This window comes from Heliconius melpomene, chromosome 18 (genome assembly GCF_056956725.1).
Source record: "Heliconius melpomene rosina isolate 202511_hmr_F chromosome 18, ASM5695672v1, whole genome shotgun sequence".
Taxonomy (NCBI): Eukaryota; Metazoa; Arthropoda; class Insecta; order Lepidoptera; family Nymphalidae; genus Heliconius; species Heliconius melpomene.
Window position 1 is genome coordinate 13,115,872 of NC_140406.1, and position 27,002 is coordinate 13,142,873.

The 27,002-nt window shown below is 31.3% G+C and overlaps 1 protein-coding gene across 2 annotated transcripts in view; it reads left to right on the forward strand.

The window, feature by feature from the left end:
* The window catches only part of siz (Brefeldin-resistant Arf-GEF family protein schizo), a 144,525-nt gene that overhangs the window by 47,969 nt on the left and 69,554 nt on the right, over window positions 1-27,002 (forward strand). For both annotated transcript variants that reach the window (XM_085201328.1, XM_085201331.1), the window contains exon 2: window positions 20,229-20,532. In XM_085201328.1, coding sequence (XP_085057454.1) covers window positions 20,384-20,532 — 149 coding nt within the window. In that variant the 5' untranslated portion in view covers window positions 20,229-20,383. The remainder of the gene's footprint in view (window positions 1-20,228; window positions 20,533-27,002) is intronic.

Below are 27,002 nucleotides of genomic sequence, written 5' to 3' on the forward strand. Positions count from 1 at the left end.
TATTTCACTAAAAATACGTTGTTGCTACATTTTTACAATATACTTTTTTCCTCTGTTTCCATTCTCACGCCTCGCTTATCTGAAATCGTGTTAGACAGGAGATCTTGACATGACACTCAATTCCTTAAATTCTGTTCCTTCAAACGATAATGCCTGTTGAATTTTACACCCGAACGTCGTAATTTTTTTCTTAACAAAACCCGAAAATGAAAATAATCGTTTTGTATTTGATTGAGGCCAGTCGTGGCGCAGGGGCACAAAGTGTGTCTGTAAAACCAACTGGTTGTGGGTTCGATCCCCACTCGAGTAGATAAAATATTTAGACACTTCTGTCCCTCATTTTCCTCCGAATTGTCGAGGCACTGCGTGTTGAGTAGCGGAACTCATCAGAATGAGGTATTGAAAATATTGAATATGTTATTGCCACAAGTGAGAATCGAACTTCGAACGAATCAAGCATCGCGTTTACAGTTGCTCGCTTGCCCCGTCCGTGCCGTCTTTTTATAAGTTTTTAGTAGTCCAACATACATATTATATTATGGTTATTTAGAAGTCATTTATTATATACGTATATAAGTAGTTATCCTACAATCCATTAATAAAGCTATACTTGATTTCTCAATACATCAATCAAGGCAATGCTAATATGCTCTCGCTGTTGACTTCTTCCACGTTGTTTCTTCATTACCCTTTATTAGATTATAGCGTTCGTAATTTTAATATTATTAATATTGGCTTTTTTGTGATATTTTTAGGTTATTCTTTTGCGCTGTTCATTTTAAAAGCTTAGCATGGAAACTTGAATATTTTGTTTTTTAAATTAGCTGTGACAAGACAAAACGCAGCGTTGAGCGTCTTTATTGAACACAAAATCTCAAATTTGAAAAAAGCAGAGAAAGAAAAAATATTTAAAAATTAATTAATAAGTTTTTTATAGTGAAAAAAGAAATAATATATTCATAAAGAGTTAACCTTTCGAATCCTGCCAATAAAACCAACCATATAATGAGACGAATAATAATACGGCCGGTAATGTTTGATTTATAAAATAACAAATATCCATTAACTTTCATTAACAATGTATGAAATTCTATATAAAAAAAAGAATCCTTTAAAATGTGTATTCGTTAAAAAAAGCTCTACGGCTGCGTTTATTACATTAAGCTCTCGCCCGGGATTACGGCTCCTACCACGTTACTTTTAAATGATAGTCTGTTTGTCGTTTTGAGTGTTTCAAACAATATTGTTTGGAACATAAGTGTAGAGTATATATACTAACATTAATTATTTATTCCATTCTCCAAACATTAAATTTTGATATGTCCGTTATACATAGAGACCGTCGATTTGGTGGAGGTTTCGAAGGTGGAGACTAGACACAGGATAAACTATGTATTTTATACAAGTCACTGTAACTAGTCAACAAAATTATTAAACTATAAAATGAAAAAATGTTTACTTACATCAGCACAAATAAAATAAAAAATTAAATCGAATAACAGTCCTTAAATAAAAATTTTCTGAAAAATTTCGTTCACACTGAGTAGGGGCGCAGCTAGCTGCATCGACGGCCCGGGGAGGCATATGCTCACCGGGCTTCGAGTGCATCGGACCTGTTCCAAACACTGTAAGATGATATGCTCTACATCCTATGTGCTGCTGCTTTTATCTTTCTGGTCAGCATGTTATCTATGTAGGCTGTGTGTTGGGATTGTGATAGCTATACCTCTTATAATCTGCTACAGCTGTAAGTCTATGAAATCTGGTTTTGTCTTCAATCGTCCGAGTGTATTTAAATCTTATAATGTAATTTTTCTTTGTTTGTTTGGCATGCATTGGTCTTCGTTGTTTGGTGTAATATGGTAGCAAATATTTTAATTAATTTGGTAATTTTTATTTTCTCTCAATTCTCCTTGGCTTCATATTCTTTGTCTTCTTATAAATATGATCTCAGAGTTAATTATTTATTCGAAAAACGCTTTAAAATGTATTTTACGAACCATTGTTTCATTTCTCTTGGAAAATTTCCGTTTAGCAATTTTTAATTTATTATTGTTGAATGAAGTGGTCTTACTGTAATGGTAACAGTGTGTATCCTATATTGCTTGTATGGAATTTTTCCTATGACTCATTGCTGCACAATTGACGTGAAATGATATTTGATATAAAATGGCTATAACGGTTCTTGTTATAGCAAGTGGTATTATTAAACGTATTACAATCGTAGTGTAGGGTAATAGGGAGTTAATACTGATTATCTAGCCGAGTGCACACGGTGATTGTTGGTTCAAATACAATTTTGGGAACTGTTTATGTTTACAATTTATGTGTTCATTTAAACAATGCTCCAAATAAGTTAGCAATGTCAACGAGTTAGCTTTTGTGTCGAATGCATACGTGCAAATTAAAGAAAAACAAATAAAACAATGAATGTGGTTCTTGACTTTTTATTCACATATTTAAGTCAAATTTAGCATACAAAAATCTAACATTGTTACTTCTAAAGCTCCCCGTCTTTGCCATTTGTCTTCAAGTGCATTCTGAACTCATTTTATTTCACTGCATTTCGCTTCCAACATGACGCGCGAAATCTTCACGATGGGGATTTCAGTATTGGTTCAACCATCTGGTAACAATTTCAATAATACCAATACCTATGTTTGTGAATTATTTTGTTATAATATTGATTTTCGTTTGTTGTTCGTGTGATGATGATTTAGTTTCTTTTTTTGTTGTAAAAATGATTAAGAACATTGTGGCGTAGTGTCTGTAGTCGTTTGTGAGCTTGAAACCCTCAGTGAAATGTATTATTTTGATTTCTCTGCCTTGGCAAAATAAAGCACGAATTTGAGGAGTCACATGATTTCCTTCAGTCAACATGCAACTCCTAAAATGTGTTAAATTTGATCGGCAAATGGGGATCGGAGTGTCTTGACTCAAATTTCTCTCTGCATATCCTTCTTTGTGTAGGAAAGGGTATATAATTAAAAAATATATATAGAATTGAGGACCAAAATCAAAAAGCTAATAACGTATCTTTAATAAGGTAAAATAAAAAAAATATATGTAGATCTATAGCTCTATTTCTTATTTCGTTTAAGCACTAAAAAGTGTATAAAAAGTTCATAACGCAAATAAACACAAGAATTAAAAATGGCTGTTAATTTCAATAAAACCCAACGCCTGGTTGATGGCAGTAGGTCGCAAGTAATAAGTTTTTAACGTGCTAAAGTAATAAGTTGTTTTTGATTTATGACTTTGAGTATAGATCGTGCTCTAACGATCCGGGTACTTAAGTTTCGAAATTCTAACTCTGTTACTTTGATTTGACTTGCCGCTTGCGTCTTGGGCGATGGTAAGATCCGTAACTTTAAATTGTGTAGTGTTAATTTCGTTCTATGTGTTGCCTTTTCTGGCAAATTATGTATGAATTTGTACATGATCAGTTATTAATATGAGAATAGATTGACGCAACTGCTTGAAAATTAAGCACTGAAAAAGGAAAAACAAGTTTATCCAATATTTTGAAATGCTCCATGCGTACTTTTGACCTTTCTCTGCCAGTAGATAAAAAAACGATTATTCATTTGGGACTCGCAGCACTGCAGCAGTATTTGATTTCTCGTTTTTCTCTGTTCATCATTTCAAATAATGTTTTGTGCTTTAATAATAATTTTATTCCAAATATTAGTTTTATATATAGAAATGATCGTTTTATTGGCTTTCATTTTAATAACAATATTGCTGTAATAAGAAAAAAACAATCCCTCTCATAAGCGAGTGCCATTTTGAAAATTTATATAGCCTATGTCACCACAACAATTCGGACAAGTTCAACGACACTTCACATGTCAAAAACAGTCCAGCGGTTCGGCTATACGCATAACACTACTGTAAAACATTACCGTCTTTCTGGCGTTGTCAAAACGGGTCAAAATTGGTCACCCGTTCTTCTTGATTTACTATACTATCCAAGTGATGTCCCAATCAAAACATAATTTTTCAAAATAAAAATTGAATCAGTGTGGTTTTGAAAGAATTAAAAAAATTTAAAACTTTTTGCTAATAAATATCATAGTGACTTTAAATATTGAAAAATATTTGTAACCCAAACATAACATTTTCGTCAAAATCTAGTATTTTATTTCAGTTTTGTCACGACAATTTACTTATCCTCAATCTTATATAAACTACTCAAAATTTCTGGTTGAACTAATTCAAAATTTTGTCTATAACCTTCGGGCTAAATTCATTATCTCTATATGATTCGTTAACAAATCAACTTAGACACCTGTTCTGCAGCTGTTAAAATTTGATTATAAACTTCTTGTTAGTTGTTGTCGGTTATTTGATACGTGCGCCCGATGCATTATCTCCTGGCCTATATTTCATCCACAATCTCATCTGGGTTAAAGTAAATCTGTGATAAAATAAAAACCTCACTGGAAATTGATACGGAAACAATTGTTCTATTGTTGTTTTCTCAAATTGAATTCGCTGTGTAATGTTTTCCTTTATTATTATTGAAGCTTTTTGTTTTAAATATTCGAAATGTGTCTAATTATGGCGTTACGTTTTGTTAATAATCGTTTAAAGTAATTGTCTTTTGTTTTTTTTTGTATGCAGCTCTTTGTTTATGTTAGTACTTGATTATAATTAATTTCGTATTTCAATATTTGTTTAATCATAGTATGACTTAAAAGTAATAAGTTCCTAATATTTCCCAAGAGGAATAGATGAGGGTTCAAATCCCATACATAAGTTATATCAACATTGAACGAAAGAATTTTTTAATTAATATTGATTTGTTTTGTGTAAGTGTAATATTAAAAATAAATTATATACATGTTTACAAACTATACTAATTGTAATTTTCTTCAGTATAAATAATTTATATTACGTTATTTATTAGAATTATAATATAAAGTAAGTCTAAATTTAACATAAAACATAATTAAACAAAAATCTGACATCTCAACAAAGATAAGAAATTCTTAACGGCGTATATTGATATAAAACTGGTTGTAAATAAATATCTTAAATGGACCAGGTGGGCTCGCGCATCTGCCCTTCTAAAGATACGAAGTATGTGCATAGCACGTGGGTAACTTGTATGCGTTTCGTTTTTTTTTCATTTATTAAGAATACTTGCTTTAGTTTATCAAAATTTAAGAGGCTGTGTTATATTATATTATTGTAAAATTTATTTATATGCATTTTATTGGTATGCTTAACTAAATTATCTTTTGATTTCAATATTCTTATATTTTTACATCCGTATTGTAATCTAAATTGTAAATATTTCTATCGAATTATTCTCATGGCGTCTAAGTAAAAATCAATAGGTGTTATTAGGTATCCTACGCCCATTTTCCAGTCTAGCGAGCCGATACCATAACAAAAGAGCGGGTCAACGCACTACGGATTACGATTTACGGACTACTTACTAAATCTATATGTTTAATTGAATTAGACAATTTTTGATATATGCGAAAGTGCAGTGCGAATATGCTACTCAATTTTGGATGTTGAAGATCAAGTCTTGATGAATATATTTATGGAACATCTGCTGTATTAAGACAACATTTTTTTGAGAGATTTCTTACGCCAATTTTTTTTACATATTTGTGATTGTCACACGTTTAAACCGAATGGCATCGTACATATTGTCGTACTAGGGGGGCAAGAATATATATAAAAATAAGAACCTTGATATGATGGAGAGAAAGAAAAAAGTATAAGTATCTCTTGAGCAAAACCTTCGTAAAGTTAATTTTCGAAGGAAACGAACATGTGCCAAGACTTAGAAAGCTACGAGTGGAAACAAGAGTCGTTTTACATGCTTAAGCTAGGAAAATGGTATTATAATGACACGTTTCTGTAACTGAAAACTTCAATACCAATATAATAAAATCGAGACGCTTTTCTTCAACTTAACAAGTATTCTGCAATAGAGATTGGAGATTTTACTATGGAACAATTACTTATTGCGACAGAAAATAATATTAGGTGAGTTGAAAATGTAAAAGCAATTCAAAATTGCATATCGACATTAATCAATTGACCAGAACTTTGGTATACGAGCTCTTTGGAATAACATTGTTTGTATTTTTAAGTACTGTTAGTACGTTAAAATTTTTGTATGTTTAAAAATATTTAAAAAGGTATAGATATAAAGTAAAATAATTTGTTTGTATCTCTTAATTAGTTTTTATCATTTTTAGTGTAATGACGACATTAATATAACTTAGTATAGTAACATAAACGCACATTGTTACTTTAAATATCATAAGAGATGTCATAAGAAAAAGACTCACTGGTGAGTTTCTTGATGCTTCTTCTCACCAGCGGTCCTTACGAAGCACCGGTAAATAAATAATTATTTGGATAAGGTATTTTTTATTTTTCTCGTTAAAAAATGACTATTTTTTTAAACAGTTGTAGTCCGATGTACAAAAAACATTTTATTTTTTATAGGAGCAAAAGTCTTATTATCAGTATTTTGATTGATATAACTCTTAGAATAATGAGGAGTTTGCTATTGATGTATTAAACAGATATCTTTTATAAGAATTATTGTTAACAATCAACATCGCGATGCTCAAATTAGCTTGAACCTAAAATGAAAGGTAAATGGCCGCCTTAATATGTTTTAACACATAAATCATGATTACTCACAAGTCATACTTCTTAGTACAAATAAAGATATACCGTTTTGAAACATATTTTTTTTTAAGCTTCACGCTGTATCAGCGCTGTGTAAGCAGCGAAACTCAAGGCCGCTCTCCGCGTCGTTATCAGAGTGAGGAAATGAAATCCTCAAGTAGAAATCGAACCAAACAACCTGTCGCGTTTACACTTAAAATGTGTGTTTTTATTACATTCTTGTTTCCTTAGATAAATAAATAAAATAGCTCTCAAATATCGACTATACAGCTCCAAACACGACAACACATCAATCAACGAAACATTTTTTATACAAATAAACAATGAAAAAAATGAAAAATTTCATTGCTTGTAATTATTAGAGTAGTAATGTTTTTTATTACTAGTCTAATTATGCAATGAAATTTTTGAAAGATAAAGCAAACATTTGGCAACAATGTTAAAATAAATTGTTACGGCGGCGCTTTGAAACAACTCTCTGAGTTCCGCCCGACATGGTGAAAGTTTTTATACGTAGTTTAGTTGTGTACATTTAAATTTTGAAACTTTTTTCCATTTAGTCTGGGCTATAAAGTCTATAGTAATTTAACAGTCACGGCCTGGTGCTACTATTTTATTCAAAATTAAACCTTTTGTCCAAAAATATTTCATGAACGCCAATTCGGTTAAAAGTATCGGTAGGTATAATTTGCCGTAGCATTTTTTCGATATTTTTTTTGTAAATATTGACCAGAACCACAAAGATTAGTTTGAAACCTAGGTAACCTAGTGTTAAGAATCACCGTTCTCTGTTATAGATCACACAAGTACCCCGCTATGTTGCAACTAAATAATTTATTTAAATATATGTACCTCTCCATAGATAGACTATGTTATTATATTATTTTTATTGTAACTCACACCTTCAATGGAAAGATATGTAATATGGTTTCGGCACAAAGGGCCCTCGTGACCTTCTTTGAATGAGTATTAATCATTTGCCAGAACTACGAGTACACGTGCTTTACATATTGTATTAAGGTACTTTGTTAGAATTATCATAGTATATATATCGATGGGAATATTATTAGTCTTTACAGTGAATAAGCTTCACGCTTGTTTCTATATAGCAGAGTAGGAAGAGAGAATGTAGTGTCAAAAAGCTCTGTCCTCTACTTGTCTTAATATTTCGTAACATTGCGTTTTGATTTGAGTAAAGAAATAATTTAAAAGTTAAAAAGTTTAAGAATAAATCTTGATTTATTGTCCAGATTTTTAAAAGTTCATTTTTCACTTTCATTTCGTAGCAATTTATTATGTGTGGTTTAGTATGGTCTATAAATCACAGCGAGATTTGAAAACATTTATAGATAAGATGTTTTTCTTATTCGTCAACTTCATGATGTATCACGAATGTAACAGTTAGGCAGAGGCAGTCTATTGTTAAGACACTCCGCTCTCCACTTTGGAGCTGCCCAATTCTGGAAGCATTACGTATTAAATAAAGAAGCTCACGACAGCACTTTGCCTCTACACCAAAGCGAAGAAAATAAAAATTCTCGAGTGAGAATCGAATCCACAGCCTTCCATGTTTACACTCACACACTTGTGCCCCTTCGTCACGACTGGCCTCGAAGATTAGATTTTTTCTCTATTAAATAAGAAAACAAATAAATTGCTGACTTAGCAATTACGGTGAATGAATGAAAATCGGATCAAAGTTATGAGAATTTTTGCTTACGAAAGTGTAAGATCGTGAAGCCGGATTTTAATATTCATCTTCGAGGAGACTGAGCTTTGGAAAATTGTTAAATAAATTATATTAAGCCATATACCTACAGCCAAAGACGTTTCGACGCATTTCCTTTTTGAAATAAGATAAGATTTTTTTTTAAATATATCTTTGAGATTATTATTGTACGTTTATTAATAAGATTTGAATGTAATTTATTACGAAAGACGAATTTAATTTATCAATTCAATTCTTTTCTTTCTTTTTCTAAACATACGTACTAATATCTAAAGTTCCATGACAAGATAACTTGTATTATTTTTAGATATTTTTTATATCTCCACTCATTGAGACAAATTCTTGCAAGATAGAAAGTATCCAGTAATCATTTTCTACTTACCGACCATTTTAGAGGCAATTGGAAAAACCCAACACCGCACTTTGTCTATATTTAATCGACAGTTCTTGGTAAAGATTTCTTTCTAGTAAGCGTTTGAAGTACGAAGATCGAAAGTGATACTAATGTCAGCTTATAAGGAGAACGACATGTGCTTTTTTGTGAAATGCATAAGTAAACTTAGTATCACGTATGAGATCATGTTCTTGTGAATATCCAGTTCCTTTAAGAAATAATGTATATATATAATGTATATAAAAATATTTAATATTTACTTTTTTCGTTCTGGTGTCGAAGTGAAGCGCGGCGTTGAGTTCCGCCACTCAACAAACAATGCCTCCAGAATTCGGCGGAAAATGGGAACGTAGTGTCTTAACACTAGGTTCCCTCAACCTAACTTGCTCCATGCGAGATGTAGCGTGATGCTGAAAAAAAATAGTAATTTATTCATGTTTTCAAGACTTTACCTAAACTTTAACAATAATAATTAATTTTTATATAATAATTATAATGTACTATACCATTTCTCCTTCCACTAATTAGCCTCACACAGCTACGCTAACCGCTATTTATGTTTCCTACGACACCAGCAAGGACCGCTCTGCGGATACTTGGCGCCGCTAAGTGTTATCTGTTTCCCTTCTCGCGTTACGTTTCGTTAATGTAAGTGAGCCTTAACTACCTGCAAACTTTGAAATGTTATATTAGGTTTTTATGATTTTTGTGTTAACTAATAGCTCTAGCGGAATTGTAAATAATTCTACTTAAAAATTGGATAATAAAAAAAGCTGATTAATTTTGTATGAGTTTATTTTACGACAAAGGAATTGTTATTATTATTATAACTATGGATTTTTTTGCTCAAAAAAATATGTAAGAGTGATTTATCACTAAATTCTCTATGACAATTCATCGAATTACGTATTTTATTCGTCTAAGATATTTAATATTTTTTCATAATTCCTATATATATAAATTAAAATATATATATTAAAATAAATAATCTCATCCGTTTAATAAAAACGCAAATAAAATTCTATTTCAATATTAAAACAACATAAAACGGAACATATCTTTTACTATTCTTACTTATTATGAACAGTAACATAAAAGTTCATTCATTAAATAATGAAAACATGTTTAAGAGCTATACAAGTAGGCTTTACTACTATAGTGTGACAAGGACAAAAATACTTTGCACTATAAGAAAGAAAAGGATAGGTGTGGTCAGCGTAAATCACATTCAGTATGCCGCGAGCGCGGAGTGAAACTGCGCTCCAGTCGTATTAGGAATGCGAGTAAAAGTGTATCCCGATACGTTTGTCCGGTGACCATTATATAGGTGAAAAATTAGGATAGTCTTGAGTTAACAATTAATAGTTTAGACGGCTCCCTTAATTTAATAATAAAGATATAACATAGTAATAAACACACAAAAGATAAAAATGTTGCTATTCAATCTAATCTAAACACAAAACGAAACTATCTTACCTTTATATTGGTAGTCTGTAACCGCGATGGTTATGGATTCAATCCTTATTTAAAGAAATAATTACTTTCATTTAAATATTTATTCTGATTGGCATAACGGGGCGTTAAGTTCCACCACCATACACGAAAATTAGGCGGAAAGTGGCAAACGTCATACGAGATTCATTATATTTAAAAATTTAGCATAATACCATGAAAAATAGACAGCAAGTGATTTACTTGTCCTTTGACACTAGGAAAAAATAACTCATAAAACCTATGAGTCACTTCACAAAAACACTTGTTTTATCATTTGAATTTAGTAAACAAACATTTTCATGGTATATAAATACCTAATGCATATACTTTTTTTAAAACAAATGTCTTGTTTTTTATTTAAAATTCTATCTAATAATCTAGCTTTGTAAATCTCTCTTTTCACTCATAGTTAACTTTTAAAAAGTGCAATTTGGTCATTGTTGCAATATTTATATTTGTTGGTCATCCTACAAACAACCGTATTCACAGAGTAACCCCTCGTAATTTTAGCTTCATTTTCACTTTAGATTTGCGACTTGACGTTTGTATGATGCCATCTTGAGAACATTCAGATTTTACGTAACGTACGAGTAGATCGTTTACAATGTCCGGGTATTGTTTGGGTGCGATACCTTAAATGTTTGTGTTCCACATGTGTAAGACCAGATTTAAATCATATAGGATTTTCTTTTATTATATTATTATTCGGAGAACGTCTGACTGAACTGAACTGAACGTATTTTCAGTCCATCGCTCGAATAAGAAACAAATCGCAAAGCGCAGCGTTGAGTACTGCCATTCAACACGCTTATATCAAGACATCAGAAATCTAGTATCAGCTGCACGCTCTATCCCGCACACAGAAGGATAAGCATTAAGATACTTCCGTACCCCACTTTCCACCGAATCCTGGAGGCATTGCGTATTGAATAGCTTAACTTAATGCTGCGCTTTACCTTGTTATCAGACCGAGAAAATGAAACTATAAAATTTTTCATACCCCAAGTGGAAATCGAACCCACTCAGTCACACGCTCGTACGTCCTAGTTATGTAAATATATTGACGGTCGGGCTATATATATTTTAATTAAATTAAATAGAAGGATATCAGATACATCCAGGGCTGTGTTCTAGTACAGCCTTCATAAGTACGTTTGAAACAACGCGGAAATACGATAGGCTTTTCGTATTACAAGGGAGAGCGAAGTAAACCCGTTTAAAGTATGAAATATGAAATGTTGAGACTTTGTAAGCTTTGAATATTTAAAATGGTGTTCATGTAAATAGGTATATGGATAAAGAGAGGCAATTATAATATTTTTATAAGTAATTTAGTTAATAGTAGCTACTTATAATAATTGTATTTTATTATATTATCATTATTACCGATTTGATACTTTAGTTACCGTACATTCGATTATAGACGTATTGCAAAAATCATATTACGTATTCCTACATAACGAAAAGCTACCGATATAAAAAAATACAGCTTCAGTAAAAACAAACAAAATGAAACATCAGTCGATCAATACACATACCCATTGACGTTCAACAAAAATGATGATCTATAGAATATAAGTTAAAATAGATATTCAACAATACAAGAGTGGGTGGGCCGTGTAAAAATTTAAAGCATCACCGACCCAATTAATTATGGCCGCTCGGGCCCGCCATGATTGGCTTAGGGCTGTCGATTTTATGGGGTTCCTCGTAAATCTCCCGTTACGTTATGGGACTATAAAGGCCATATGGATTTGAAGGAATCAGTCGCTAATACTGTTTAAGTTTGAAGTTGATACCAACTGACCCTAGTCGAATTTTGTAATTGCTTGAAATTTAATTATGGTTGCTGTGAGCCAATTTCCTTTGTATTATAAATTGTCAGTATATCTATTTCGTACGTGAGGTAGCTTACAATGTTGGGTGTAATGGATATTTTTTATACAAATAAGAATATTGCAAAGGAAAGTACTAGAATCATAAATAGAAAAAAATGCTCTGAGTAGGTAGGTGTTGCTTGGTATGCATAATAATTACCGATTCAAATCTGCATGAAAATTACAGATTCTTCTAATTTCGGAAGTTAACAAGCAAAGGTGTTAATTAGCAGTCGATACATTCTACAAATCATTATTGTGATGTCTCTGTAATAACAGAAGGGGGAAAATATAAGACTACTCCTTGGCATCTTTTTATAAAGCTTATATTTTATGAAAACCATTAAGGGACTAGTAATAAAAATCCTTAAATAAATGGAAAAACTAGACCTCCCATTAAGCTACCATAGTAGGTCCTACAGTACTGTAGTAATCAATACTTCACAAACAGCCTCATTTTCTTCCCTTTAAATTGATGGTAATAAGCATGAAGATACAGAACTCCAGGCCTGTTGTCTCTGCTGTAATTTTAAATCATTCTCACGATTCACGCGTCATCGCACGGGATAATTTGTCCTTTTAACTTGATTTTATTACGGTAGGTATTGCGCCTTTTTCCTTACTTTTTAACGATGTGAAATTTGTTTTTAACAAAAATTCAAAATGTTTGATGGGTTGACGCTTTTGATAGCATATTTGATAATTGGATATTATAATCTAAAAAGTATTTATCAGTAAAAACCCTAAATTTAATAGTCTTTAAAATGTAAACCAATTAAGAATGAAGGATTAGTATTATAACTATGTTATACTTTTAATATACAGAGGAACTAAATTATAACCTATATTAAACTTAAAACAAAGCCTCAGTACAAAGTAGTCGTTCGCCTACAAAATATTTTCCTAGTTCATCAATTTTCAAGTAGCGTATTGTTTGGCGCGTGTCCAGCTCGAGCGGTGTGTACAAGTAACCGAGCATGTTCAGCGAAAATTACGTCGAATAGCTACTTCCGAAAGGGTTAAGTATTGCTGTAGTTTTATTAATTAATACCTTGCGTTCATCTAATTGTGTTTATATGTTTATTTTACTAAATAACAAGATATTATTATTAATAAATAATATCAGCTTCACGATGTATCTCCCATATAATAGAGTAGACAAAGAAAATCTAAAATGAAGATACTTCATCCTCCATTAGTCTCTTGAATTTAGGACATTTATTTGTGAAGTGGAGGAACTCTGAAGCTATATTATAATAAAAATAATTCAATACTCCCAGAGAACCCTCAACCACTGTAACACGCTGTCCCACTGAGCCACTAGTACAATAATATTTGCACTTAACTATAGGTCCTTATAATACGAGTATTACAAATAAATATTATTTACAAATATACTAAGTTTGTGTAAAAATATGTCCGTAAAAATACTTTTTTATCCTTCAAATTTTTAAATTCCTCTACCTATAACTTTTTAGAAATCCGTTTCAAACTTGCACATAAAAAACCTTCATTGTTTCGTAATCTTCTCAAAGTAATAAAATTTAATTGGAAGAATCGTATTTACACCCGGAGGGGACAAAGCGAGTGATCGAAACTTAGATCAATAAATAAGCGTAGGATATGTATTACTATGCATATAATAAAATTGTAATTGATCGCTGTCTATACATGGGAGATAAATGAGAAAATTTATTATTGGGGGTATTTTTATGGCAACTTTCTCGAATTAAACAACTAATTTAAAGGCGTAATGTTTTTTTATTTAGGAGCCGATTGGAACTAAACAAACAATAAATGTTAAACGGAAATTTACCAAAATACCATAGTGAAAACTACTGAAAATCGATTAAATATTTTGTACTATATAATATATATTACATAGAAAAACAGACAAAAGGTTTGAAATTCATTGTTTGAGGTCCTATAGCATTAATAAATGCCTTTAATAATAGTTTTTCTTTTATATCTTTCAGTACTGTACAGATAGCGATATGTTCTTTTTATCTATTGATTTTAAACATTCAACATACAGTGAGGTAACGCAAACAAAATCCCGCTGAACATTTTTAAATTTTTTTTTGAGACTTTTATAATTGAATTAAGTCGAACCGGAAAAAGCTGAAAGCTATTGGTTTTAATATAACGTTGTTACAGGTTCATCGATGTGTAAATTGGGTTAAACTTTTATTACGTACATACAGAAATTTCGAGAGCGATCTTTGATTTAAAATTAAGAGTAAAAATATATATATTTTGTTTTTAGTATCATATTTTTTGTTTTATATACTTTTAGTTGATTTTGAAATTTTAAAAATATAGAAACAGCTTCACGTTTCTTTCCTGCAGAGCCAGGTAAGCACAGAAGACTTACATAATTGCACCCCGTTTGCCATTTTCCACTTAATTTTTAAGACATTGTGCGTAGATGGGCCGAACTGAACGCCGCGGTTTGTCTACCAGAACGAACAAATATTACTATTAATGATATTCGCTTACAGAACATAACTTTAATCCCTTTAATGATTTGTATTCTACTTTATCTCATTTATGAGTTATATTTGTTTACAACAGTTGTGTAACATTTATGGCCACCATATCGTATAATACTTAAATCGCTTAGATAGTTATATCATTTCTCAACAAAAGCCGTCGACATCTTCATTAGACTTAAGGCCGTTGTCCTATTTTTCATATAACACAAATAGTTTACGCTCTATTAATCTGCATAATTTATAAGAGTAATAAACTTAAAGCTCGTCCCAATATTCCAGTTGATGTTGAACTAGTTTAAGATGGATCAGGAGAGGTTTGGGCCTTGTGTAGTGGTGCAATTGTTACAAAGTTTCAGGAAAAGAACTCGCGTCTCAGTTTTCAATAGTTAGGTGTTTTAATCCTTAAAGTCAAATAATCATTTTTAAGGCCGTCACTAGAGGAAATGTAATATTTACTTAATGTTATATTTCCGTTTCTTCGATCTGGTATCGAGGTAAAAGCGCGGCGTTCCACACCTCACGTAATGCCTCCAGAATTTGGTGGAAAGTGGGGAAAGGAGTGTCTTAACACTAGGTTACCCTCTGCCTACCCAGTTGTGTGCGGGATATAGCGTGAAGCTGAAAAAAAAGTTAAAAATAATTTAAACCTACACATAGTTAAACAAAAACTCTTGTTATTAACGTTATATTTCTACATTACTGTTTAAACTAACGTAAAAATATCACGAATACATTAAGGACCTGGTTTTTTTATCTATGAAATCGCCAGGGCTGTGTAATGTATTCCGCACGCTTCTTATATTCTACGACTATATTTGTACATCTAGGATTAAAAAATAACATAAACATTGATCTGTTTACATGCTGATGGCGCCATCTATTACCGACATAAAGTATTAATTTAACTGGGCAGTTGAAAGTACGATAGATCATTACAGATGGCGTTACTGACTCATTTTTATATATTATAAAGAAATATCAATATTTGTTATATTTTTAAATTTCTTGTCTATATATTTTAAATAAATATTCAGTTACGTATATAGAATAGAAGAGATGAAAAGCAACTGCACTACTTTAATAATTATTCATAAAAATTTTACATATATATAAAAAACGAGGATTTTTTAGAAAGGTAACTTAAATTAAAATGATACTTTGTCATTAGTTTCCAACTAAATAATAAAATTTACAGCTTTATGCTGTATCCCAGGGTGTATCCAAATAGCACGGAACGCAAAACCTTCGCCTCGTCCGTTGTCATCACTCTCCTCATGTATAACTTTCGTTATTTAGCTAATTTAAGTTATTGCAATAATTACATGCTGTATTTACTGTATTTTCATTTTATAATTACACTAGCGGCCCGCTCGCGGTTACACCCGCGTGAACTATGTTATTATTAATTTCTGTCTCCATGACTACGTCCTAGTGACGTCTATGCAAAATTTGAGGCTCCTAGCATTTGTAGTATAACGAAGTTTCATACAAACTTTCGACCCCAAAAACAACCCCTTAGAAGTCGAATATTGCAAATTCCCGTCTTAGCGAGCACCTACGCCCTATAAATAACTCCTATGCAAAATTTGAGATTCCTAGCACATGTAGTTTCTGAGATTTCGTGATGAGTGAGTGACCTTTCGATTTTATATATATAGATAGTACCTACTTAAAAGTTTATCACAACAGTAAATTGAGGCAAGATGGAGTGTCCAAAAATACACGACTGAATAAAACACGACCACATGTAAAATGAAAAATATTCAGTTTTAATATTTTAATAACGCAATAAACGTTAAGGAGGTTGTTTAGGCTTTACATACTTAAACAAAAATCTCTTTAAGTTCAGAAAATCTCATTAAGTATGTAGTTTCTTCTCTACTTTAAAGAGAAAAATATATCAACATTTACTAACTTTTGGGGAAAGTTTTGCTCCAGAAACTTTTTATTTGAAACCAAGTAGAAGCCACATAAAATGTAAAAGTTTAAGCAAGTCGAGTTAGTAAACTTTAATCGTTATGTTTATCATTTTTATATATCTAAATATGTATATAAATATTCAATTTTTTTTTACATTAGTGGAAAAGAATTATACCTGCCGCGCTCCACACGCTTTACAACGACGGGACGTTGAAATAAAATCACTCAAATTTTCGTTATGGTTCGATTTTATTTAATTTTAACGCTTTAGTTAGACAAATAACCCAAGTGACAAGACACTCCGTTCTTTATTGATATAGAAATATTACGTGTTTTGAGTGGTGTAACCAAACGCCGCGCTTAACGTTTACGCCGTGTAACGTTTTATTTAAGCGAAGAAATGAAAATAATGAAATCTCTGAGTGCTCCCATTCGGAATTTTGGGTCGCAATTGATTTGTGATTAATTAAATCTGTGTAGAAATATACAGCATCCGCCACTGTAATCCATTGCAACATGAGGAAATACACACGACGGAACTGAGCCTACCTATTTAAAGTAGTGCTTATAAAAAGTTTATTTGAATAAAGTAGCGAGGCATTAAAATGTTTAAGTACATTGTTTATTGTTCATGAGATATTACTTTCTTATGCTATTTGCTTATTTAAGCTGTATTTTGTAAGTAAAAGAAAAATGTCTTATAAATCTGTCTCCTACGTACTCAACGTGCGAGACAGGTAACGCCATCTAGATTGATTAATCGAATTTAATATTTAATACCTCACAAATATTATATTCATATGTAATTTCTTATACATACGTTAAAAGCATATCGAATATTCATCTAAGGCACTAATTGAAGGAACTAAGGTTCTTATGAGCTTCACGCATAAGTATAACAGTCTGGTAGGCAGAAAAAACCTAGTACCAACAAACTCTCTTCTCTTATTTTCCGGTCGAAATCGACGCGTTGCCTTTTATTTAACGAAGAGAAAAATATCACTCCGGGGCGATGGGGCCCACAAGCAGCACGGTTACGGTGAAATGCTCTTCCACAGCTCCATGACTGCACAACCATTTTGGAGACATTCTATGCACTATGGCAGAACCCATGGCCAGGATAAAAATACTGACCAGATAAACAAAATGGAAAACGAATTTAATTTCTGCTATCTTAAAACTTTAATATGTTTGCCAGTGTTTCTGGTGACTTTTCAAAGTTAACGATTACCAAAAACTTTATAGGATTCTTCTAATAGAATTAAATCCGGTCGTCTTAATGACCCGAATGTACAATACGTACTATTATATGATTTTTCCCGATACGATTCCGTATATAGCAGTATATACAGTGATTAGTGTTAAGTCCTAAGACATTCCGTTCGCAACTTTCTGCCTTTTGAGACAATGTCTCATGTTAATTGTTTGCCAGAACTCAACCCCGCGCTTTGTCTTGTTACTAGAGCGAAGAAATGATAATAATGAATATTTCCTATTATTAAAAATTATTTACAGATATAATAAACTAGAATTAATTAATTCTATTTATGAATATAAATAAAAACAAAACAAAAGACAGTTTTAAATAATTTATTAGTGTATTTATTGCCGTAATACTTTATGAAGCGTGGATTTTTATTTCTCAAAGTAAGTGGTGTTTAATCTTCGCCATCTACATGTTCATGTTACAGGTATAATTGCTTACTTCAAGAAAATTCTTTAGTGTCATATAATAATTGCTATGTATGTACACAATTATCTTAATTATAAAGTCATATAAATTCATTTAAGATTCAGCTTTGTCACTATTTTTAAAACATTTGCTATTTTATTGCTTCGCTTGCGTTATATAATATGGTAAATTTAAATTTCTGAAGGACCTGTTGTTTTCAAACTTTCAAATTATGATTAAATATGAAAATATTAGGATAAAATTAACATTTCACTTTGTTTGAAATTATTTGTGTAATATATAATTATAAAAATATGCTTAACTTCATGTAAATAGTGTAGCTGTAATGTGATAAAATCAATACATACGTACTATTTTAACTCAATAATCCTAATAGTGTTGACTTCGTGTCCGAAAAACAAATCCCTTATGTTTCTTAAGAAAAATCAGCGAGGCCTCTCTCATTTAATTGTATCTGACTTCTTTCTAAATATTACTATTTATTGTTTCTCCGCACGCTCCGCTACGTTTCACATATCTTTATTGTGTTATCAATAACCGTTTCCTTTAACACTATGCCAGGAGAATTACAATTTGTAATTAATTGTAGATTCCAAATCCCAATGGTACTAAAATTTGAAATTTTAACACCATAGAGATTTGAATATACAACTAGTACGAATAAATAATTAATCTAAATTAATTTAAAGTTTACATTAAAAACAAATCAAAATAGATACCTATCCACCATTGCTCCCGGGAGCAGCTAATTGGAAACACCACGTGTAACTGAAAATTTCATTTAGCACGACTAACAAAGGTGAATTAAAACGCTCCCCTCGTTCCTTTTGTAGCTGATATACGCTACTGAATTGAATTTACCTTACATACAATACGTGTCGGGATTCTTTCTGGGCCATGTAATTAACTGGATTCCGAAGGTGTGCTATATGAAGTGGATACAATCGAGAGAGTCTCGTTTTTACGACTATTTAGGTGTTTAGATGATTGTTTAGTGATTTGTTCGGATTAGGGTTGATATCCTAATTATTTGTTTTTTTAAAAAAAAGGATATTTAAATTTGGAAATTGCCTCAAAAATAGCATAACATTAGAAATAAAACGTTGAATTATTTTGTTTTGTACATTCTATAATATATAAATTGATATAACATAACTAAAATATGAAACTAGTTTAAGATAGAAGATAAGATATCAAAATTATCACAAATAAAAACAAATAAGAATAAAACATATACTTATTTGATCAAAAATTCAATTTAGCTCGTCTTCCACTTCTCGAGACTACACAGATAAATCCATGACGCATCGAAGTAATCTACATAATTGTACACCAGGTGTTCTCGCTGTCATTGTTTTTAAAACGACTCGATTACTCAAAAGATAACAGCGTGATACGGAAACGCTACTGAAACTGATATTTTCATTTATCTTACTTTATAATTGTTGGCCATTTTTTTTTTATTATCAACCGGTTAATATTAATATTTAAGATAATATGGTTTCTTTGTTTTATAAATTTAAAGTTCTCGTTCTCCTTTTGTTGAAAATTTACATTGTTTTATTTTATGACTACAATTATTTAAATTAAATAGTATGCCAAGTTTGTATCAAGTTATACAATTGGCAAGTATACTTGTGCAGCATTTGGAGTAGACACAGGCTTCTATAGTAAATCAATCCTCTGCCTCACTAGCGCTCACATAATTTAGGTCAAGCACAACAAACCATTAATAATGTAACAATAGAGAAATTTCTGTTTTCATACATTTGTATATATGAGAATGGGACGAAATCTCTATTTTCACAAAACAAATAAAGAGAACAATTTCAGTTATTTATGCTCCTATATTAACATAGCTGCCGAGTTTGCGACTTCATACAACAGTAGTTTATGAACCAAATATTCAACATTCCCATACCAATTCTTTCAGCACTAAAAGAATGATATATTGTTTCAGATGCCTGCAATGTAGCGAGCCTCCAGATCATAGTTGAGTGAAGTGTCGATAATAGTGCGGTACTCTCATGCCAAATTGAAAATGCGTGAACGCCATTGGTCTATTCTGAAATAAGTGATGTGCTGTGTCGATAGCGGTTATCGATAGCCGTTAAAATGGCGACCATGGATTTGACCAATGAGGTCGTACGACTTCGGGCGGAGTTGGAGAAGGTGTCGACGGAGAGGGACATGCTTCTCTGTGAAGTCTCCAATCTGAGGAGAGAATTGGAACTAAGTGAGCTAAAGCACTTACAAGATGACAGGTTAGTGAAGAAAAACAAATACTAAACTTACTTTAACGTTTTCCTAATGTTTTGAAATATATTATTGTCTGTAATACTTAAAACAGTAACAAAATAAAATAGGAATATTAATATCTAAAATAAATGTATTTCCTTTATACAAAAGATTTATAGACACTGAAGCGGACTCACTGTACGAGTACATGTTACTACTTTGGCATTTTACGACTTTTTTCTCGTGTTACTTTTGATCTCACAAAGGAATCATGGTTTCATGAATACTCATTTCTTGTACTTACGAACCTTTGTATATTTATATTACTACTTCTATTTTATTATTCGCTACTATAATAATAAATATGTAAGGATGTTCTCTTGTTTCTATTAAAAACAATGCCTTACTTTACTATTTTCTAGCTATTCTGGTTATAGCATTCGAGCGTGCCAGTCGAGCAAAACTGCGCCAAACACTAAATAGACAATTTTAAACGGCGCAAAGTAGAAAATAACAGCTAGCAGCAGCAGTACTTAGGCAGATGATATAGTGCTTTCCAACATAATTAGTAAGTTTCTAGACTTGTCGCCAACTAGCTTTAGTATGTGCCTACGCTGTCGCTAAAAACTTGATTATACCTATTTATATGTGCGTTTATAAATTAAATATCCTCCATAAAATATATTTACTATTAATTTACTTTTTATACAATTTATTTAAAAATTAAAAAGAACATTGTAGTTAGTGAGATCTTTACAGTACCACTGTTTAAATCGACGATTGTTCACCAATACGTAAACGTATGTGATATATTTTATTCACACAAAAGAATTTATACTGAAAAACGATACTTACATAAATGTATGTAAATGTTCTAAATGTCTATAAATGCACATAAAACAAAAGGGCGCCTCCGTTTTGCGTCCCTTATAAGGCTCAACAATTGTACCTCTTATGATGTGCTATCTTGTGGTGTAAGTTATAAGATTTGATTCTTTAGAGATTTCTGTAACTAAAGTCTATTTGTAACTAATTAAAACGAAATATTTGCAAAGAAGCGAGGTGGACTTGAAGCTTTTGAATGGAAAACATTTAACATCTATTCCCTTTTAATGTTTAACATGTCACTTTTATTTTCTGTTTGAAAATGATTCAATAAATTGGTCCTTGTTTCATTAACAAGATTTCTACAAAAGACGATCAACAAAATAATTATGTCATAATTTACTCATAAATAACATAAGCTCTCGCGGAACACCGAAAACAACATGGCCTATTAAAAGAAAATTAATATAAATTTCCATTTGTATGAAATTTCCTTTCTCATCTTGTACCATTATATCGGCACCCCTATTCTCATTGTTCGTCGTGATGCCAACGTCAGTATCGTCAGACATCTTAGTTCCTGACACGCCAAGAGACTGTGATGATGTCAGAATACGGCCTCGAAATGTTTTCACATATTTTTGGGGGGTCGTTAGTGGTAGAGGATTGTTAGTATGTTGTACCTAGTACCTACTTGTGCTTTGTTAGCTGCAAGTTTTGAGTGGTTTATTGTTTTGTATGCTTTTGGTGTGTATAAAGTATATATGTACATATACATACCTACGATGATGTCCAAGACAATAAAATTATTTTAAAAATTATTTAGACAATAAAAGGAAATTTTATGGTTATTTAAAATTAGCTCTAATTTATCATTCAAGCTGATCTTTGTAGGTAGTTGAATATTCATAAAACAATTATTAGTCTTGAATTTTTAAAATAACTGTTCAATTTTTACAAAATAATTGATATTTGTTTACTATTCGATTGGAAATGTCGGAGTTGTTAACTGCCAGTGCTTCTATTGTTTTAGGTGTTTTTGTTATGCGCAAACATTTTGGTAATTAAATTTTGTGAGTTTGCAAACATATTGATATTGGTTCCAAATATATTGTTTTTTCTCTATTTTATGATTTTGTCACGTTATTTGGTTCGTGTTGAACAGTAGATCCGGTATTAGAAAACGTTCTAGAATTGCCACGCAATTCTTTTCTTACATGCGGAAATCATTCTCGATAATAATTATAATTACCTTAGTTAGACAATCGATGTTTGGAAAAGCTACTAATAAAATTTTGTGATAGGAACAAGAACAACAATATAGAAAACAAAGAAAACGACGAACTATAGAATATTTTTTATTTTAAATAATGAAAAAGGACTCTCTACTTACTATTATACAAAATGTGCCAATAATATGTAAACAAAACTATAAATATTACACGTGTTTATAAACATTAACCTCGGTAGTAAATTCTTTACCATTTAAATTCATTATGTGTTAAAGAAAAGTAACAGTCGAACATTTAACTGGTACGGTAACCAATGTTTTGATTAGAAACTTGCACTAACAGAAAAAGAAGTGCGCGAACAGTTTAATTTAAACTGAACACTTTTAACGGAATTGTTTTTAATGAAATTTCTGAAACTCTATGAAATTCATGTAGGTATGGATATGAGTTTAGAAACTATACGATAACCCATATGTTCTATTGTACATTTTTTTATGTTATATTTTCATTTTGGGGGAATTTTGGATTCCACTCAAAATTAAGGAATTCACTCTGCATTTTGATTGAAAACTAGAGGAGCCTAATTACCCCTATTAAGTATGTAGTTTCAAGCTAGACTCCGTAAAGCAAAGCTTTTTAATCTTAAAATTAAACGCGTTACATATTGCCGAAGACCTATCCTGTTCTTTATTTTCTGTTAAATTATATAGATTATATGTTGGATACGCTCAATTTATCTAATTAATACAGAAAAATAGCAATTCTTAGAAAGTTAATTTTTATATGTCGAATTTAAGCCCTCAATCACTACGTCCATTGGATATATGCCAACAGTGTCAAAATGGGCTTAAACCACGTCCTATATAACTTTGAGTGATAAATTTCAGCATCTTATAACAAATCTATATCTATACTTCTATACTTGTATTATAAAACGTAATAGTTTCTTTGATGGTGTGGTTAAACAAGTTAACCTCACAAACTTTTATGGAATAATCGAATTGACGAGTTATAAACAATTTTACATAACGTTGAACGTTTCGAAGTAACCCGCTAGACTTGCCGTTCTAGTCATCTCAGAGACTTACAGTTTGTCGTATATCGTATACACTATTCTTAGTTATTCCCATTTGACCGAGGTAGCGAAACCGCAGGTAAAAGCTAGTCTTCATATAAACTTTAATTAACTTGAAGCGTATATCGATTTAGCGATTTCAAACATAACTGTGGTTGCAATAAATGGGGACGCAATATCTATATAACTTTGTACATAAAGGCTATGAGGCCAGTCGTGGCGCAGGGGCGCGACGCGACTAGTTGTCGGTTCGATGCCCACTCGATGAAATGAAATATTTATTTGAATTTATATTTTCATTTTTTCGCTTTTCACAAAACGCGAAGTAGAGTTCGCCACTCAACACGCAATGTTGCGAGAAATTGGAGAACGGAATGTCTTAGCACTAGTTTCCCTCTGCCTACCCTACTGTGTGCGGGATAGAGCGTGAAGCTGGTTTAATTTATGTACATAAAAGGTTGTATATTTACTTGACCTTTGCCCTTAAGCTGTATTGTAGCTAGTGACTAAGGGATGATGTTATTTAATAGTTCAACGCGACGTATTGCTTTACTATGGTTCACCGATAATGCCCTTAGGCACGTAATACTCGTAAGCTCTATATGTACTACATGTGCTAAAGAAGCTTTCTTTTTTATTGTCACGCGTTTGCTGTGTATGGCGGTAACAAGTAGATGGTGATTCTTTCGTTTCTTTTTATTTTGAGGTGGTAGTACCCAATCAGACATTTTGTATTACGAGCTTTTTAGTTATTTGTAGAATATACTTGTACAAGATACTTGTATAGAGACTACCTGTCACAAACACCTATCTATGGCTATTAAATAATAATAAAAACATGAGGCTTATCCTAAATCACTTTATTATAAGCATAAAAAACAAATTATATACTTTTTCAGGTAGGAATTGTTCTCTCTATTAGATCGAACTCGCCTATTAGATCCAATATTATCTTCGTTAGTTGATTTATAGACAAAATTCACTTCTTGAGTTCTTCGTTGAGTTAGTCGTAAATCTTAAAATTAAATTTTCCGTCTCGAGGGGAAATTCAGTTCGCTTAATGAACGGTCCCACACTTCCACTTTTATTCAAATGCAAGCTCCACGGACGAACATTTTGCATGTTAGTATGCACTTACTTACTTACTACTTACTTAACATATGAGTAAAAAATAGAACTTTACAATATGAAACGTGCCAGCAAATGCAAATATGGTCGCCTTGGTACCGACGTTTCGCTGAGTTGTGATATATTAGATGGAGTTCGCGGTGATTTAGATAGATTGATGGGTAATGTTTATTAATCTTTTTACTACTATAACTAGCTATATGTGTATGTTTGTATGTAAAAATTGTAATTTAAGCTTGTCTAATATTATTCCAATTTGGTAGGTTATTATAAGCCTTATTGTATAAACGATTTCTCCGTTTATTATATCAACTCATTAACTTAACTTGCAAAATAATATATTTAATTGCTATATTTATGTTAATATTCTTAATTAACTTATTTTCTAACATTAATATATATCATTAAAATTTGCCCAATTAATGTAGGTTTTGTAAATTAAAATGATTTTGTGTATACATAAGTATAGAATAGATTTAATGTTTAGTATAATTTCAATACATAGGAAACTTTATTACGTACTTGTTCAACGTTCTAATAATTTTCGAAATTTTATAAAAAATAATCATTTTTGCTTCTAATTGCCAATAATATAACGTTTATTTACTAAAGAACATTTCTAAATAAATAATATAATATTGCTATCTCATAAAGCAATTTACCAAGTACTTACGAGTACTTATAATAAATACGAAACATTCGTACATTGCACAAGAGCGTTTAACATTGACCTTCGTAATAATTGACGTCATTATTTACTCGCGTAGTAATAAGTATCGGTTAGATGATGAACACTTACTAAGTAATAAGCGTTCAAATGTTAACAAGTCATGTCTATACATTCAAGTTAAAACCGTAGCTAAATTGTAGAGCAAAATTGAAGATTTTGTTTGATATAATGAAAAAGACACTTGTTTAAATATTATTAAAGTATGGCTTATTATATAATTTTTAGATCTCTAGCTATAAGAATTTAAATTTATCGTTTGTAGCATAAACTATTACATACATTATTTATTACGTATACATCTTTGAGTAATTCATTCGATTAATAAAAAATAATGTTAAGGTGATGATATATTTCTAAATAAATTACCTTTTCCCATCTACTCTTCAATGTAATACCATAAACAATCTAAGAATTATTGGTCAATTGAAAGAATTATAAACCAACGTATTGCTTAATTCTTCCCATAATAATTTTATCCAAATAACACCCATTTTCAGTTCACGGCCGGTTGCTGTAAATACATAGGTAATTTTGTTCGCCAATTTAGCAACGTTACGCCCTACATTGAATAAATAATATATTATCGGTCCTCAGCGAGTCGTTGTCGGTCAGTATTTTACTTTCTAAATCGCGTTTGCCTTTTTCATTTTATCCTATAAGTCCTATGACAATTTACAGTTCGCTTTGGTTAACTGATTTGAACGTTAAACGTAAGAGAACATTCAACTGTTACAAAACATTCGTCATGAGTGCTCTTCAGTCGAGTGCTCGTGTCGGGACAATTTTAATTTGTTGATGGCTTCTGTCTGATGAGTGTTATTTGGACGTGTCGATGGAGTACTTCATACGATGTGTTATTTTTTAGTCATATTTTGTATACTTTTTATTAATTTACTTACTTGTAAATTTTAACGGAAAATGTTTTATTTTTCCTTCTTGCTTGTTAGGAATTTTCCGATTAGCTTGATTAGGTCTTAAGTATTAGGTTATTAACTTGTTTACCAGAGCAGATATACAAATTGTGGTATTCGTCTTCTATTACTTTAAATAATCCTCACTGACCAGCAAAGATAAGTAAGGACCAAAACAAAACCATTATAAAGTAGGCTTCTTAAAATGTAACGCCGAACGCCGTCTTTAGCCCAAATTAGGTTAATGTTTCCTTGAAAGCCCTCCACTGATCCCTTGGGAGTGTCGTTTTGATTACTCTTGCTCGAGGTGCAGATGTTTTATCTTGTATCTGAAGATGGTCCCTTTTAATTTTACTTTCGTGGTAATCATTCACTGTATACTTCAAACTTTATTTATGGCTGTTTACGTTTCTATAATATTTAAATTGTGTCATTTTTGAGTTATAAATGTCGTTTCTAGTGACTCACGAAATGAATGCAGCTTCTTTTCAAAAAAATCTTTTAAGTATGTTTTATATAGTTCGCTATTTTCAGTTAACTATATTCTAATTACTTCATTATATAGAAATATATAAAATATTATATAAGCAATCCA